This window comes from Poecile atricapillus, chromosome 3 (assembly GCF_030490865.1).
Source record: "Poecile atricapillus isolate bPoeAtr1 chromosome 3, bPoeAtr1.hap1, whole genome shotgun sequence".
NCBI lineage: Eukaryota > Metazoa > Chordata > Aves > Passeriformes > Paridae > Poecile > Poecile atricapillus.
In genome coordinates, this window is record NC_081251.1 from 69,888,757 (window position 1) to 69,906,820 (window position 18,064).

General features: G+C 37.1%; 1 protein-coding gene across 6 annotated transcripts in view; it reads right to left on the minus strand.

Moving 5' to 3' along the window:
* Positions 1-879: 879 nt before the first annotated feature.
* MTR (5-methyltetrahydrofolate-homocysteine methyltransferase) overlaps positions 880-18,064 on the minus strand; it is a 52,254-nt gene continuing 35,069 nt past the window's right edge. Inside the window, exons 23-33 of one of the 6 annotated variants that reach the window (XM_058835616.1) lie at positions 17,644-17,711; positions 16,670-16,790; positions 13,415-13,496; positions 12,593-12,691; positions 11,728-11,803; positions 10,418-10,573; positions 7,561-7,757; positions 4,367-4,567; positions 3,450-3,642; positions 2,614-2,726; positions 880-2,482 (exon numbers count right to left, since the gene is read on the minus strand). In XM_058835616.1, coding sequence (XP_058691599.1) covers positions 2,390-2,482; positions 2,614-2,726; positions 3,450-3,642; positions 4,367-4,567; positions 7,561-7,757; positions 10,418-10,573; positions 11,728-11,803; positions 12,593-12,691; positions 13,415-13,496; positions 16,670-16,790; positions 17,644-17,711 — 1,399 coding nt within the window. In that variant the 3' untranslated portion in view covers positions 880-2,389. Of the gene's footprint in view, positions 2,483-2,613; positions 2,727-3,449; positions 3,643-4,366; positions 4,568-7,560; positions 7,758-10,417; positions 10,574-11,727; positions 11,804-12,591; positions 12,692-13,414; positions 13,497-16,669; positions 16,791-17,643; positions 17,712-18,064 lie in introns of those variants that run through there. The other 5 variants (XM_058835617.1, XM_058835619.1, XM_058835618.1 and 2 more) reach the window with 5 other exon arrangements.

Genomic DNA, 18,064 nt, shown 5'->3' on the forward strand with positions numbered 1-18,064 from the left:
ATGAAGGGGCAGGTTTAAGAGTAGTATTCCCTCCTGACAGCCATGAAATATATGTGCCTCAAAACTTAATCTCCAGGCTGCTGGCCTGACTTAGAAGAAAAAAAATCAGTAACCAAAGTAAATTACTCACAAGAACTAAACCAAGAGTTGTTTACGAAGCATTTACATTTTCCATCATCTCTTACATCTAGAACCTGTGGTAGCAGTATTTAGAAAAGCACTGCAAAAAATATTTTATGCATTCTAAACTTGTCTGTCTTTCAAGCAAAATAGCCTTCCGTGGTACAATTATGAAATTCTTTTGCTTCACAATTTACCTTAGCTCTGGAGACAAGAATAAAAATTTGTCTTACCCAAAATGTCAACTGAAAATTTAAAATAACAAAGCTTTAAAGGAATTGTGCATGATAAAACATTTGCATAATGACAAGGAGTAATTATTCCAAACAGATTCTCCCAATGACAAGTTTTGCAGGCAAACATGAAGATTTTCTCAGTGTGTGATGCCATGTGTGAAGGGCTAAAACAATGGCACAACTTTTGAACACCTCTGCTTGTAAATAAGGTAACACCACCACTGTTAGACAGCAGAGACCTCCCGCTGTCAGCTGCACTCACTGAACCGGTTTCCTCTGACTTCAGGAAAATATATCAATAAACAAACCAAGCTGAGCAAGTCAAACTTTGACCCCATTCACACAATCAAATTTTCAGACTAATAAGGCACTCTGAATCCAAATATAAGAATATGGAAGAGTGCCAGAGAGGAGAGATTCCAAGCATTAAATTGATCAGCAGAAGTGCAATTACCAAAAACAAAGCAGAGAGGATTTCAAATTTCACATATTTCAGGAACAAATCATCTTTTATATTAAGAACATTTTACTCTATTTTTTGGCAACCTAAACAAGTGTTCTTCTGTTCCCACTACAAAAATCAGCTGCTCAGCAAGGACATGTCACAAGTCCCTTGACATGGAGAGAGGCAGGGGGAAGGGAAATCCATTTAGAAATTATTTTTGTAAGTCATTAAAGGATGAGCCATTCTAAAAGATTCAGTTAAGAACACACTTATGCAACTACTTTAAAAACCCCATAGCAGCTTCTAAAATTTCAGGTTCATGGTACAAGTGCACATTAATTTTGACATTATCTTCTCAGATTATTGCATACATTTTATTGTTGCCATTTAAAGGATTCTAATAGGATAACACCATCTTTATTAAACTGTTGATAAAAGATGATTCTTTTATCATAAATTCAGATGAAGACATTACAAAAAGTACATAGCTATTAATAGATTGCAATAAACTATTAAAATAAGATCTTCCTTACAATATTGGTCTTTTGTTTACAATTAGAGACGAAGAAAAGGAGGGGGTTCTGTAACAATATTTTACTAAATTAGCATTTAAATAATACTTGAGGCACTTTTCAGAAATTACGAAAGCTATGAACAATTAGCACACTCAGTTAAATCTGAAGAATATGTTTACAATATTAACTGTTACGTATGGCAGTACTATTTGCTTTTAAAATCCAGTTTTCTAGAAGGTTAAAAACTCTGTCAGTGTCAGATCCAAGCTTTCTGGCTGTCTGTAGCAGCAAATATGCTGCCGTCACAATTTTCATGTACAAATGATTGTTTATGTATGAATTAAGCTTCACAAAATTTACTGTAAGGTAGGAAGTGCCAATAGCCTTTATACAGAATATACAGACTGTGACTTGCTGAAAGGAAGAGGAAGCATGAAGCAGACAACTCCATGGGCTCTGACATCCCATTTCACAATACATATCTCTGATACTACTCCAGAGGATTCTGTTATTCTGATAGTTCTACCACTGAGAACAATGTGTGTTCCCAAGCACAAGACTAAACACTCAGCAGATGATTTTTAAAAAGGAGATCTGTTATACTTCAGTTGTTCTTGATCACTCAGTATAAAACGTTTTGCGACTTTGCAGAAAAATCACATATTTCTGTCCCTGGACTTGCTTGAACACACTAAAATAACAGAAGCTAAATTCTGTTCAATGCATATCCACAGCCATGGGAAATTCTTGCCCAATTTCAAAATCTTCCAGAGAACAGGAAAGATTTGCAGTTTCCCTGTCTCACCCTACACCTAGCTTCTCTGCTAGAGTCTTTGTGAAAAAATAAAAAGAAATAAAAGTATGCTGCTGTGACTGAGAAACTAAATACATTTATGGTCCCAAGCCAAGGGTACCAGGCAGATTTGATTTGAAATATTAAGTTCCTTGATTAAAAATTTAAGACAATCAGACAAGCTATTGGGGTGGATGGAAGAAAGCTGTTTTCAGTGGGAAGAATTTTCTTGTTCCTTCTGGCAAATGGACCATCAAAAAAGGAAGTTCACCCACAAATATCACAGTTGTTCAGTATCATATCCCAAAATGGGTTCCAGCCACTTCTCCACCTCTGCCACAGACAAATTTTTTCTCAGTGCATAATCTTCAACCTGCAAAAGGACCACAAAATGTGATGCAGATCTTTAAACCCCAGATTTATATGTTTACAAAATTTTGAGACATCTGCTCATAAGATGATTTTGAATGCTCTAACATTATTACAATTGACAGTGTAAGTTACCTGATCTTTACATATCTTGCCAACAGCGAAATATTTGGAATTAGGACTGGAAAAGTAGAGGCCAGAAACCGCAGAAGCAGGTATCATTGCCAGTGATTCTGTGAGACCAATTCCTGGAAAAGAGAATGAGGATTTTCTTATTCTTTGAATTAAGAATAAGCACAAATTCAGAACCTTTTTTATGCTGGGCAGCTTCAAGCAAACTCAAAAAAACCAAGCAGCCTTCAGATGAGCTAAAACCAAACCCTTTTTCCACTTGTTAACCATTAAGAAAACCTCAGCACTCTAAACATACTGCACTTTCATTACAATTACAGTAGAGTAACTCTACGGTTTGAAGGAAAAAATTTGGACATTTTGGCAAATGAAGTTTTGAAGCACAGGAAAGTATTTTTGGAATTATGGAAGTACCACTGAAACTTCTGACATGCAAAATATCAGAGGAAAAGAAATTTAACAAATCCCTTTTTAAGAATTACTATCTCAAGGTTCCTGTGGACCAGGAAATATTTTGCTGAATTGGCTTTTTTTCTGTTTCTATCTAGAATGCCTTCTTAAAACGATAAGGATGCCATAATTTTTTCTATGCAGCAGAACACTGTTTGCATGTGATCTGCTAATTAGGGACACAACTCCTCTACCAAAAGCACTGGCAGCATTTTGCAAATTCTTCACTGAATGAGGCAAAATAAGTGGGAATAAAAAAGGGAAGACAAATTCCCAGAAGCACTTCAGTTTAGTCTTTTATGTAGTTCTGCAGCACTCAGTTTTTTCTTTGGTTGGAGTTTTGATTTCACATAACAAGCAGTTTAAGAATCTTAGTAAAGCAGAGTTACCTGTTGTTTCCTCAATGTTTGCAAGTTTCCACATGGTGAGTTTTTCTGTATGGTCAGGCTGGCTGGGATATCCAGGGGCAGGGCGAATTCCCTCATATTTAATTTTGCGCAGGCCAGAGAGATCCAGCTGCTCACTACTACTGTAGGCCCAGAATTCCCTTCGAACTCTTTCATGAAGCTCTTCAGCAAATGCCTTGGAATAGAATTAAAAGATTTTTTTTAATTTTCACTTTGTACAGACTGACGGAACAGCTGTTTGATTAAGATGAACAATGATAGATGCTTTCTCACATTTCCATTTTTAAGAGAGCTCTTAACATAGGTGAGAAACTTGAAAGAATTAAAATTCACATGAAACATTTATTTTGCTAATTTAAGTATTTTAGTTACTTCTCTTATTGGTAGAGAGTGGTTTTTTGATTGTCATGCTTTAAAGAGATAACGATGTGGACAATTAACCCAAAAAGACAAAATTCAATAACATATGGTAGCAACACTTCATTATAGCACTAAAGTCATTCAGTCTTGACAATCTGGGTGTCTCTCCCAGGTCTAGCTATGGAAGGCCACATCATTCTTGCCTCCATGCTAAGATCAGATACAAGCATGAGCTGCTGCTCCTTTTAGCAGAGGACCTTTCCTCTAGCTCAAAGTCAGCAACAGCTTTTCTGAACTGCTCCTGCAGCTTACATGACTTTCCCAGCAACAGTTGCCCTTCAGGAAGAATTTCCATTTCAGCAAATATCTTCGGATAATAGTAATACCAACAACAACTACCACTACTACTACTAATAATAATTATTTCTGAAACCCCACTATAGCTTGAAATCCCCAGCTAGAGCTACCCCCACTTGCATTGAACCAAAGTGGCTCTACATGCTGAAAGTTGCAAGGAAAGACACGATGAAACCTCATACCTCTGCCAGCCGATCACCGAGAGCCTTCACCATTATGATGTTGTATTCATCATCCTGTTTCCTAAATTCACTGCATAAATCATCTACGCCAAAGCAGGCCACAGCAAACAGGCCTAAGTAGTCACAAATGTCAGAATCCAGTGGTGCTATGAAGTCAGAAAGGCAGTAATATGGATCTGTGCAGGCAGAGTCCTTTTCAGCCTAAAGTAACAAAATCAGTGCAATAAAGCAGAACATTTTAAAATACAGCATTAGTGCACTATTAAGCTATAGACCAGTATTTTTAAGACTAAAGGGCTTAGGGCATTTCTAACAAACACCTAACTAGTCTTTGAGCCATGGTAGTTTTCCTATAGTTAAATTAGAAGAAAACCGCCTCTCTTACTCTTGAGGGTGTTTGGACCACTGAAGAACAAAACACCAAAGAAGAGAAATGCAGCACTGAACACACATTCTGCTTCTATTTACAGCTACTAAGATTTAACAGCTTATACTGCAAAAAATTATTACAGAGTAAGGAATACTCTTATGCCAACAACTGGGTAAGAGGAGGAATATTTCATCTCTATCCCTAACAGATTCCACATTTGTTAACAAAACTGATGGTTGATGTGCAAACTGAAGAATTCTTCAGCAGCTCCCACTGTAGAATGGTTATGAGTTTATAAATACTCCTAGTTTCTTATGTTACAAACAATGTGCTCAGTAATCCAGACAAAACAGCGCCGATGATACATACTTTCTACTAATCACACACAAACAAAATGTATGTGCTGCTACTGGAAAGTTGAATCCTCAGCAAAGTTCAAGTGGGTTTATACAAAAGGAAGTGACCCAGTGGAAAAGGACCTGGAGGTGCTGATCAATACCCAGCTGAACACAAATCAGCAGAGCACCCAGGTGGCCAATAAGGCTAGTGGCTCCCTTGCCTGCATCAGAAACAGTGTGGCCAGCAGGACTAGGGAAGTGATTCTTCCCCTATACCTGCCACCAGTGAGGCTGCATTTAAATACTGTGCTCAGTTTTGGATCCCCAACTGAACACTCAGGTGCAGGAGCAAGTCTAGAGACGGTCAATGAAGCTGGTAACGTTTCTGGAGCACTCATCCTATGAGAAGTGGCTGAGGGAGCTGGGGAAAACGAGAGAGATTGCTCTCTACAACTACCTCAACAGAGGCTGTAGCCAGGTGGGGGCTGGTCTCTTCTCCCAGGTAACAACTGACAGAACAAGATGACACAGTCTTAAGCTGTGCTAGGGGAGGTGTAGGTTGGATATTTGGAGGAAATTCTTCACAGAAAGTGTGATTAGATACTGTAACAGACTGCCCAAAGAGGTGGTGGAGTCACTATCCCCAGAGGTATTTGAGGAACAACTGGACATGGCACTCAGTGCCATGGTTTAATTGACATGGAGTTGTTCAATCACAGGTTGGACTCAATCTCAGAGGTCTTTTCCAACCTAATTGATCATTGGATCCTTTTCCAAAATGGAAGAAAGGTAACAGAAAGAGGTGACTGAGCATCCAAAAAGAAATCTTGAATCCTATCAGTATATTCATTGTGGAAGCATGATTGCTATTTAAAAGGTGGCACAGTACTTACAAATCTACCCAGCTTACAGAGAGAGGAAAGTTATTTAATGGCTATCACTTAGCTGAAGATTCATTTTCTTTATCCTATGACAATATTTTAGCAATGCATTTCACCCATTCCTAACTGCATCTTAAAAGCAAATAAAACACTCTCACCCCTGAAAAACAAAGAAAAATTGTCTATTAACCTACAAGGTTACAGAAAGTACCATAAAAGTAAAAAAAATATCCTTTTTCTCCACAGGTGAAACTTATGTTAATTTTAAAGTTCATTTGCAATTATTAGAACTAAGGAAAATATTACATGCATCTCTAACTTCTAGATTTATATCATATCCTTAATTAGTGTCAATGTCATGGAGAGAACTCTGTCTACTGAAAAGGAACATTTTATATAAGAAACAGAAGACAGTTATTCTCTTCTACTTTTGCTCTGCTGAAAACTCTCCTGAGTTACTGTATAAATCAGATGAAGAGATGCAGCTAAAATACATGGAGTCCAGAAGAACAGTATGCACAGAGTTTCATGACCTTAACCTTTGAGAGAGGCCTGAATAACTGGGATAAAGAGGGTAAAAAAGGTTAAGGAAAATAACAGTATTCCAATAATAAAAAGCACTACAATAACAAGATCAAATCAGGTATTTTCCTGGGGAAAATCCAGGAAAAGAAAGAGTGGTAAAACTGATTTACATGGGATATCAAAAAGTTTAACTAAGCCGTAAGTCTCTGAAACATCTGTGACAGCGTGCTTGTTGAGAACATTTTATATTAACAACTGCCATGGACTGTCAAGATGTACTAGATCCATCTCAGGGAACTGCAACAGATAAATTTAAGAGCCAGGTACTTCTTAGTACAGTTCTCCAATATTAGCACACAACTGCACTCACAGAGTATTGTACTCCAGAAATGTAGATAGTTTCATTTTTTTCTGCCAACATTTGAAAACTCTGAATATATGAACTATGAAGAAGCCAAATCAGAAGATGGAGAATAAGGAGAGACAGAGTGTTTACAAATTCAATCTACCAAATTAAATGCAAATCTAAGTATGATTCTCTCCATCAAAATTAGCTGCAACTAATTCTAAATGGACCCTTCATATAGTGAATTTTACAAAAAAATTAAAGCTGTCAGAAGCACTTATCTCCACTGAGCTTTATTTTCCAGGTTTTTTAAATTCTAACTGGGTTTAAACATTAACACATTCAAGTAGAATTTTTCATCTAAAGTAGAATCCAGGGATATTAGAGAACTAAGGTTCATTAGGTTCTAATTTAGCAACACAAGAGTCACGTGATTAATTTGCACAACGCACTGCTTTGGAACATCATAAAACTGAGACCTAAAATGCACATCATATCTGAAGATGTCAAACCTATAAAGCATTTTGTACAATTATTACAATGCAAAATACTACAATACAAAGACCTGGCTCATCACTAACAGGATCTTGTTATTACTGAAAGAAATGACAAGACAACTGCTGCAGAGAGATTACAACCACCATTTTCTACAGATTTTAATAGGGCACTTCTACTACATTCCTGAAATTCAGGGGGGGAAAAAAAGTCAGTTAACAAATGTGCTGTCACTGTACCTGTTGCCTCAATCCATAAAATTTTGCTACTGGTTCTGAAGATCCCACTGCCTCTTCTACAGCATACAAGTAGATATCATCTTGAACACTTCGAGCTGGCCAGAACCCAACCACACCTCTGGCTTGTAATTTCTTTTCATTAATCAATGTTTTCAGTAGATCTTGAGCATCATTATAAACTCTCTTTGCTTCTTCACCTATTAAAAACAAAGAAACTGCTTTAGAGAAGGCATGTTTTCATGATTGGCTAAATAGGTTTAAGAATTGTTTGAATATTGATTCATTTTTCACATAATTGTCTGTCGCCCTGAAAACTCAGCTTCTGAGCTTGCTAACATAGTTTTCTAAAGACTTTCCCAGGACAGTAACTGTAAACATAGATATGTGTACATTCTTTCTGTTACACGTCTTGTGATGGACATCTCTCATGGCCAGTGCTGTGAGAAAGTGTTATCCTGACCATCCAATCTCTGGCCGTGGTCAGAAACCTATAAATCCTGGAGGGAAAAATAAACTTTGCTCTTCTCTTCACCACACCTCGACCTGTGTCCGTGTGATCTGTTCATCTTCAGCGGCAACATCTGGTGAACCCCTACGTGTCTTGCACGTGTGTTACAGGGTACTGTCTAGCCTGTGGCTATGGATGGTTTTGGGCTTCCTCTTACGGAGGGCCTGGTTTTGGAGATAGCTGATGGACCCTTGGACCCGATGCTGAGACATTCAACACAAAGAAGAACTTGAGACTGACTCTTTGTTCAGCAGATTCTGTTTTCTTTTCTCATGATAGACTAGTCACCCTCTGTGACTGATGCAAGAACAGTTGGATCACAGTGATCTGGAGTTTCAACCAGTCTCTGGGACATTCCTGTTTTCTGTATCAAGAAGAAGTCTGGGAAATGGAGGTTGCTACACCTCCAGAAAGTTACTGCTATGATGGAAAGCATGGGGATGTTGCAGGCTAGCATGCCTTCACCTGCCATGCTTCCTGCTGATTGGCTAGTCCTTATTGTGGATCTGAAGGATTGTTCTTTGCAATTCCTTTGCATCCCGATGACAGACCGAAATTTGTTTTTCTGGTGCCAGCTATCAATAATGCTGAGCCCACACAGAGATATCAATGGAGGTTTTGCCATTTCACGAGGCTTGTGAAAATTTGCCGGCATTTGTCGATGATATGGGGCTCTAGCCCTCTCTGGAGTTTGCAAGCAGTTTCCTGCTGCTCGTCTCTACAACCTCCCTGAAATTATTTGAGGGTAAAAATGATTTTGGGACAAACAGTCCTGCATCAGGAGGTGCAATTATTTTTTTTGCATTCAGTGCAGACACTGCATGAATGATGTCCAAATATTAATGGACTTTTACATGGTTGTGTCCTTATATGGGACTGACCACGACACAACTGTCTCCCTTGTTTGGTCTATTAAAGGGGGACTCTGATTTAAAGTCACCTCTGACACTGACCCCACAGGCACAGTAGATGCTGGAGGAGGTTCTGCGAGCAGTTTCTGCTCCTCAAGTTTATTACATTAATCTTTCCATTGATGTCGCTGTTTTGTTTTTTAGAGTTTTTTTTAGAGTAATGAGGCTGGATCAGCCCAATTGATGGAATTACAGGCTGCTGTCATAGCATTTCATATATTTTCCCAGGCACCTTTCAGTTTGGCCATGGATTCTGCCTCTGTGACCAAGTTGAGAGCCATCCACAAGCAGGTGTTGATGTTGGACATTTGTTTAATTTAATTTTTTTTGAGTTTAGTTGTTTTTCTGTTTTTTTTAAAAAAAAAAAAAAAAAAAAAGAAAAAAGTTTTTTTTTTTTGTAATAACGAAAGGGTGAGATATCACCCTGAAATTACAGCCTTCTGATTGTATGGAGTATTGTATTTTTCTATTATTTATTATTTTGATTGTTTATAATGTTGCTAGTTTCTTTGTTCATTTTTCTTTTTTCTTTTTCTTTTTATTAAACCGAAAAGGGTGAGATGTCGCCCTGAAAACTCAGCTTCTGAGCTTGCTAACATAATTTTCTAAAGACTTTCCCAGGACAGTAACTGTAAACATAGATATGTGTACATTCTTTCTGTTACACGTCTTGTGATGGACATCTCTCATGGCCAGTGCTGTGAGAAAGTGTTATCCTGACCATCCAATCTCTGGCCGTGGTCAGAAACCTATAAATCCTGGGAGGAAAAATAAACTTTGCCCTTCTCTTCACCACACCTCGACCTGTGTCCGTGTGATCTGTTCATCTTCAGCAGCAACAATTGTCCAATGACTGCAACGATTTGTTGCTACAGCAAATAGGAAGACTGCAGTGTGATCATAGGGCTGTAACAACACATATTTTAGGGAAAAAAAACCCAAACAAAGTACAAAATGTTTCAGCCAGCACCTAGTAGAGACAGAGAACACGGAATAAAATGAGCAAGAGACCCAGTGTGCACACCTACATCCCCACAGTGTTGCAGACCCAGAACACTGCTCTCAGTGTCACCCTTGCAGTTTTATCACATATTTCAAAGCCCACTGAATAGCTTCAAAAGGAGCTTGCCATCTTCACCCACAACAGAAACACAGATACATTAAGTGCTCTGTTGCCATTTTTTGTTAATAAAATACCTCCCTGTGCTTTGGCAGGTGAATGCTAAATAAGATGGCTGAGCATTTTTCCACACTTATTTTTCAGCCTCACATGGCAACAGTTGGCTCACTAAGCGTTACCTTGAACAAATTATTTCAGTGACATTCTTTGCATGTATTTCTACTATTCCTATGTGTTTCAAAAGATTTGGAATCTTACTGCAGCATATTGGGCCCGTTAGGATTAGTTATATGAAGTAAATGCAATTTCAATACCCACCTACAGTTTTATCATTAAAGATCTTAGGGAAACTCCGGTTGGGATACTTTCCTCTAAGTTGCCAGACGTCAAAGAAGGGTTTCCAGTCAATGTACTCTACCAGCCTCCTCAGGTCATAATCTTCAAAGACTTTTGTGCCGATGAATTTTGGTTTAACTGTAGCAATCAGAAGCATAATCCAACATGATGAAAATAATTTAAAATTGCTTTAACGTTCGCAGTATAACTGATGTTCAGCAGCCTCCACCCCTGCAAATGACCTCTTCCAAACTAACTATCCTAAAATTCTCATAGACATATTTTCCCAAGTTGTACCATACTCCACAGTAACAATGGAACAAAAGAAGAAAAAAAAGCATAAAAGGCCTATAAAGCTGAAATAGAAAAATTAAGGCCATTTGTTCTTCCACATAAATTAATAAGTTTTAGCTGCTGAACTTTGGAATTTATTTAATTGATCAGAATATTGGCTTAGACACAAGACCAAAAAAACTTACATAGCTTATCAATCCCTAACATACTTTATGGGTACATACCTTCCATATTTACCAATTCCTTTCTATACACAAACATGTACTATGTCACTGCAGAATATTTCTGTAAATTTTTATGTAATTTCTAAGAACTTTTGTAGTCATCACACATGTTCAGATGCATACACACGAGTGAAAAAGCAAGATGGATCTGTGTAAAGCCACAAGCTTTGCACTTGTTTTGTCTGTTCAATACTTCGTAACACATTAAGATAAGTTATTGAAAATTAGTATCTTGTTGAGTCTTGTAAATGAAAGGACATAAAGCAGTTTAATGTCACTGCAGGATGCAACCTGAATGCTGTTTATACGTCTAGTATAATTTTAAAAAAACAAAACAGTACAAAAACTGATGGGGGAAGGGTAGGAAAGAGTGTACGGAAGAATTTGATAAAAATGCCATGTTACAGCATGTATTCCCCAGACATGGTACAGTGAGGTGTGCAATGCAATGAGCCAGACAGACACTGTTTTCAAAAGCAATCACTAGTGTTTTCTTTGTTTATATGTTGTGATGGGTAACTCATTGTTTTGGGATTTTTTTTTTCAGTTATCTTCATAAATATTAATTATTTTTTAAATTGGCAGCAAAAAAGCAGAAGCAGAATGTTCAAATTAATGCAAAAAATCACTGTTGAGACAGGTACCAATTAGACTTAAGCTTTTACACTGCTATATTCTGAAGTTCAAAGTATAATTTCATTTAAAAAGTATGTAAAATAAACATACAAAATAAAATAAAGACACAGAAACCACAAACAACAACATATAGCTGACCTGGTATATCGCCTGATAACCAATTATTATGGAAACCTTTTCTTCTAGCTTGCTGTAGAGACAAGTATCTTCTTTCCTATATAGATATAAAGGTTAATTTCAGAACACCACATTTCAGACACATAAACTGTAACTGTGGACTTCATGGTAGAGTTTCACTCAAAATACTCTTCAGGATGAATCTAACAACAGATAATTTCAATCTCAACAACTCCCAGTTCTCAAGTGTAAAGTAAGATTACATCACAAGAAAATCATTATTTTTGCCTGTAGAATTCTAATGAAACTGGCCTACAAGATTTCTGGTTCCTCTCAACTACACCAGAAGTTCCTTTATTACTTCAAAATACACTAAAATACAGGCAGAGAAAGACATTCTCCTACTGCTCTGATCACTCACCTAAATGAGGCTAAGACATTAGGAAAGCATGGTGGTTTAAAATTCTCAATAGTGTGGCTCAGTACCAGCAAAAGCTACCAGTACCATTTTCACTACCCCAGCTGAAGCTCCACATACCCTGCTACTGCACCAGGAGAGCACTGGTCTCCTGTAGGTTGATTAAGATGACATGACTGCCAGCTCCATGGAGGTCCTAGATACCACAGATCAGCCACTGAAGACAATCAAGAATTTTCCAAGCATGTGTTAAGACTCCTGCAGAAGACCTTACAGGCTAGAAAATTTGATTTCATAAGCACTTCTGGAAGTTTTCAATCCATCTTACTGCAAGTTTTAAACCAAAACAAATATACCTGAAGGTCTTCATAAGGAGCTGAACAGCAAGAGTAACATCAAGTTATTAATAATAGCTGAAAAGCAAGTGACAACCACTTAAAACAAGAAGATAATAAATTACATTTGTACCTTGAGAGACTCATAGTGCTCTTGTCTAATTTCTTCATATTCCTCTAATATTTCCTCAAAGAAATCATCCTTTATACTATCATCTAAGAGCTGGGAGCACTGAAAAAAGGAAGAAAAAAGCACTAAGTACGTAGTGTAACACACTATGGTAAGGACAAAGTATGAATTTCCAACTAGGTAACCTGTCTTTCGGACTCTCTTGGCAACACTAAACTAAGCCTTACCAATAATCTACAACCTACGTTCAAACTGGACATGTTTATTACTGAGATCTCTGCCCTACTACACATGTAACATTAGCAGTGCCAAGTCTAGCTCTGGAAAGAGGAGAATACTCCCAAACTTCAGAGACTGAAGAGTCATAGAAGCAACACACAGCTTGGCCTATTCTTTACCACCACATATTTGTCAGCTAAGACCACCCATTTCTCTGAAAGAGAATCCATCCCAAAAAACTCCAGACACATGTTTCTCAGTACGAATGTTGCTAACTAACTTCAGAAATATATCCAAATTAGCCATAATAGCAGTTCACACAACTCCATCAGTCTTCACTACAAAACTACAGTCAAGGACTCACAGTGAATATCACCCTCACTAGAATAATGGACATTTCAATAAAAGTGCCCAATGACAATAACTGTCAAAAGCCAATTGAGAACTACGTGGCAGCACAAAACAGCTGAAGCAAGTGTAATTTAGAAACTTGTCTCTGATGTGCCCCTTTTAATTTTCTGCCACAACATTAAGCCTCAGAGGAAAGGATGAAAGGGACAACAGAAAAAACAGGGCATGGACAAGAAACTATAATTTAGAACTTACAACCACAACACTCTTGGATGCATCCAGGACATGAACTACAGGTGCGCTATATCGTGGGGCAATTTTAACAGCTGTGTGTGTTCTTCAATGAAAAAGAAAAAGAGTGAGCATTTTACAACTAAAACAAAAATACAACAAAACAAAAAAAAGACCAAGCAACCCACCAACAAAAAAAGCAGACAAAATCCCCAGTGAAATAAATCCTAACTTCATGCATAGAACTTCAAAAGAAGAAATTCATTCAGCCATCTGCTATCTATGAATCATTAAACACAGATTTCAATAACAGGTATATAACCACTTTTCTTCAAAGTATCAGAACACTTCATAAATAATGTGCCAACTCACAATCCCTCAATGTCTTACCAGCTGAATGAAAATCAGCAACTCATTAGTTTTAAGCCTCAGAAATCAGTAAGAATTTTCCAAACTAAGCCTACCAATAGCTAACAATTTCTTTAATCCTTTTTGCTCTTCTTACATTTTTTCCTCCCACACGCTAATTTTTGGGTCTGTGGATTAGCATTAACCTAATTCAGTGATGATTATTCCATTTCTCAAAATCAGAGGCCTAAGTCCTCTATACAGCTGAGGAACAAATTCTGCCAGTGGTCAATAAATATTACAAACTTGCACCCTGAAGATGCAGTGAATTTTGCAATGTAACTACAGGTGCAATGAGGACAGAACCTTCTCTTCACGTCTGTCAAACTATGAGACTACTTGCTGAAACCACAAAATACAGACTCTAATAGGTCTGCTACAATATATGCTGCTCTGATAAAGAAAGCAACACTGCTAACAGTTTCTAGTGATGCAAGAATGAGCTCTGCTCAGAGTCCTACCAAAACTCTGCAAGCAAGTGTAGGAACAAAGATCTTATAGGCCTTATAATTTGCTTTCTTGTAATGCTAAGGTCAAACAACATTTCTAAAATTAAGTTTAATTAGAGCCCAGGAAGCAATCTTCCCTAACAAAAGTAAGATCCCTTTTTCTTCAGGTTCTGTCAAATATTTAAAGCACTTGGACATGGAGGTTTACTTATGACTGTGCAACACAGGTGTGTAAATAACCGTCCAACATCCCCTGAATTTGCTTCTAGGAGATGCATTTTTTTCTTAGCAGCTCTGTTTTTTACAAAAAGGTATCTCTACTGTTTTGATAGGAACAGGCAAAGGAAACAAAAACAGACATGATTCTAAAATGGCACTATATCAACCATTACATGGTAACTCTTGTATTTTTTTTAAAGTAAATTTTATGACAATGAGAATACCACCATTATTTCTCAGCACCTGAATTTACCAAAGTAGCATAATAAGAATGCAAAAATCATCACTACTGTAAATTATGAAGAAACTGTATTGTATGGATGCCACCCTGAAACTTAAAGCCTTCTGATAATGTTTTCATAGTTTTAGTTACTTTCCCATGAAAGTCCTGAAAACATAAGTTGTTTATCACATTCCTTCTCAGAAATGTCTTTTGATGGACATTTCTCATGACCAGTGTGCTTGGGAAGGTGGTAACTTAATTATCCAATCCCTGGTCATTGTTTAGAATTTATAAACACTGGAGTCAGAGAATAAAAGATGTTTTTTTGTTCTGACACAGAGTGTTCATGTGAATCATTCTGTGTCTCTTAGAGACATATGGATTCTGGAGACTAAATCCAGCCTCTCTCTTTCAAACTAACCTCACTATACATTCTTCCAAGTACTCATGAACTCCTTATTCCAAATAATAATGCCTATTTATTACAGTGAAAAAAAATGCAGATGGTTCTTCATCAGCAACCTCAGACATATACACAACCTTAAAGAATACACATAGGAGGTTAAATTTAAGACTAGGAAGGCAATGTTAAATGTATATTAAAAATCCAATCTTCCATAAAGAGCACCTTTACTAGACATATATTTTATAGACACTGCATAGTTTCTGGGCATATGTATATATTTACATATAGCTCACGTGAATAAAATAAATTTTTGCACTCAAAAGTATACGTATATTCTTTAGTAATTTCCATATTAAAGGAAAAAAAACTAGTGTTGCTTCCCTGTTAGTGACATTCCTCTCTGTGAATAAATTCTGCAGAATTGTTTGATGCTGGTTATTTGACATCAATTATTAGGCCACAATGCCCTGGGTGAAAACACTGAGAAGATTTGAAAAGGCTCTCTGAAGACCTCCACTTAGAATAAAGCCTTCCCTCAACTCCCTGTGTTTTTGTGTTTTTCTTACTAAGAAAAACCCTCCATGTTTGTTCTCAGTATCAAAGCAATAAGAAGAGGCTCATATGGACAAGGAGCAAAGGGATACAGCGAACTTTGCATTATACATGCAGGAACAATAAAGGCAGATAGTGACCCTACTCTCCATTGTCTGTCAAATTATGAGATGATTTGCTAAAGCAAAAAATACAGAATACAGTATGTGTTGCTCTGATAAAGAAACCAACACTGCTCACAGCTTTTAGTTACACAAAAATGACCTCTAGAGTCTTCTGAGCTGTCACCTCCTCGAGTATATTGTACACAAACCAGTTAGCAAAGCGTGACCCACAGCTGTTATACATGCCCAGAACACATCTGCGGTAATGCTAATACTAGGTGTCACTGAGCTGTCAACATGGTCTTCAGAAAATCACAGCAGCTGTATTATTTCATTTGGACAGACCTGAGAGAACAAGATTTTAACAGCTCAGTCTATCAAAATCAACACAGTAAATACTTTAAGGCAAGCAGTGGGGCTTTATCCCCTACCAGCCTGCTTGAGCAGCACTGGAGGCTCGACGCAGTCATCACCACATTGAACAGTGATCCAGGAAAACACAGTAATGTCCTTAAAGATAATAGCTCCCTGATGTCAACATGGCCATTTCTAGTCTCAAAATCCTGCATTTTTAGAATGCTTTGGTGAATCAAAATAGATCATTCAACCCCTTAGAAGAACAGAACTACATTTATTTGCATATGTACGAGAACTTTTAGAGAAAACACATATAATATACACTTTAAAAATTAAACGTTTAAGAAGTTTATTATTTGTTATGTATTAACTACATTTTACCTCAATAATCTAGGACTTCTGAAACAAGAAATAAGAGTCAATCTTAGAGTGAATACATATCAGTATGTGTGTTGCAGAAAAATGAGAGAAAGGGGGGAAGAAATGGCTACACAATTTCTTTTTCACTAATTAACACTGTTTGCATGTAAGTTGCCCATCTTCCCAACTGAGATATCTTACTTAGAAGTAGTTGCTCCTCCAATGAGCAAAGGAATCTTTATTGCCAATCTCTCCATTTCCTTGGCGACAAAAATCATCTCATCCAAAGATGGGGTGATGAGACCAGACAGGCCAATTATATCTATTGCAAATTTACAAACACACATGCACAAAACTTTTAGCCAATCCATTCTAGAAAGGCATAGAAATTAGTACAGAAAAGTTTATTTCATACATCAAATAGCTTCATGCATGACACAGAAAATAATGAGACAAAAAGCAAGACAGTCACTAATCTAGAAGGGAAGTTTGACCCAATTAGAAAGTGGAAGCTCTCCAAGAATGATAATGATTCCAAATCCCTAGTTTAAGATATTTCTCAGTTTTCATAGTTGCTGAACACCTACTGCTCTATGTTCAGCAATAAATAAACAGCACTTTTGATTAGCAAGCTCCAAGTCTCAGAAGCTCAGCACTGAGGAGGGAAATGAGACAAAACAATTATAAATTCTGCTCCTAGAAACAGCAAATGCTTTCAAACTTCACCACCTGTGTTCCACACAATTTGTCTTTTCCAAGATACAGTAGGCTGTTCCAAAGCAACTGCAAGTTGTTTCAGAAAGTTCATGATTTATTAGAACAATTCACTCCTGATCTCACACTCACTGATCTAGCAGGCTGAATGCCAAGTTCTTTTACCGATTTAAGACCCAACAAGAAGTTACTTAAACCTTTTCAAGGCTCCATTCATCCATCTGTAAAACAAATACTACAACACCTCTCCTGCAGTTGTCCTTTTGATACAGGGTTTCAGCTCCTCAAACTAAGTTTCACAGAAGTGCCAAATGCTAAATAATTAATATGGTTAAAGCAGAAGTTCTGATTTCTCTGAAGACAATCTGATGAAATCATAGACAGTATAGGAATGCAATAAATAGCAATAAAAAATGTGATTTAAAAATCAAACAATTCAGAAGTACTAATGAAGTCTATACCTGCTTTGTTCTCAACAGCAGCTCTTAATATCTTATCACATGGAGTCATGACTCCTAAATCAATAACTCTGTGAAAAGAAAGGAGATGGATGACACAAGATCCTTTAAATAACAAATCAAATTTTTGCTACAGGGCGAATACATTCCTCTTGCTGTAAATAACTGACCTAAAAATTGAAGTTAAGACTGAGAGATTTTTACTTGTTTCTCAAGACCATTTGGGTATTTTTATATAGGAAATACCTCTAGGTCTGGTAAAATTTTCACTAAGAGTTCCAGATGGCATAATAGTTAAGAAAATGCAAGTGGAAAGAGGAGTTTTTTCTTTAAAATAAATTTCTGTGGTTGTACTAAGTCTGGCTGAGATGAGTTAATTCTCTTCTCAGCAGCTGGTATGGTTTTAGATCTGTGGCCAAAACAA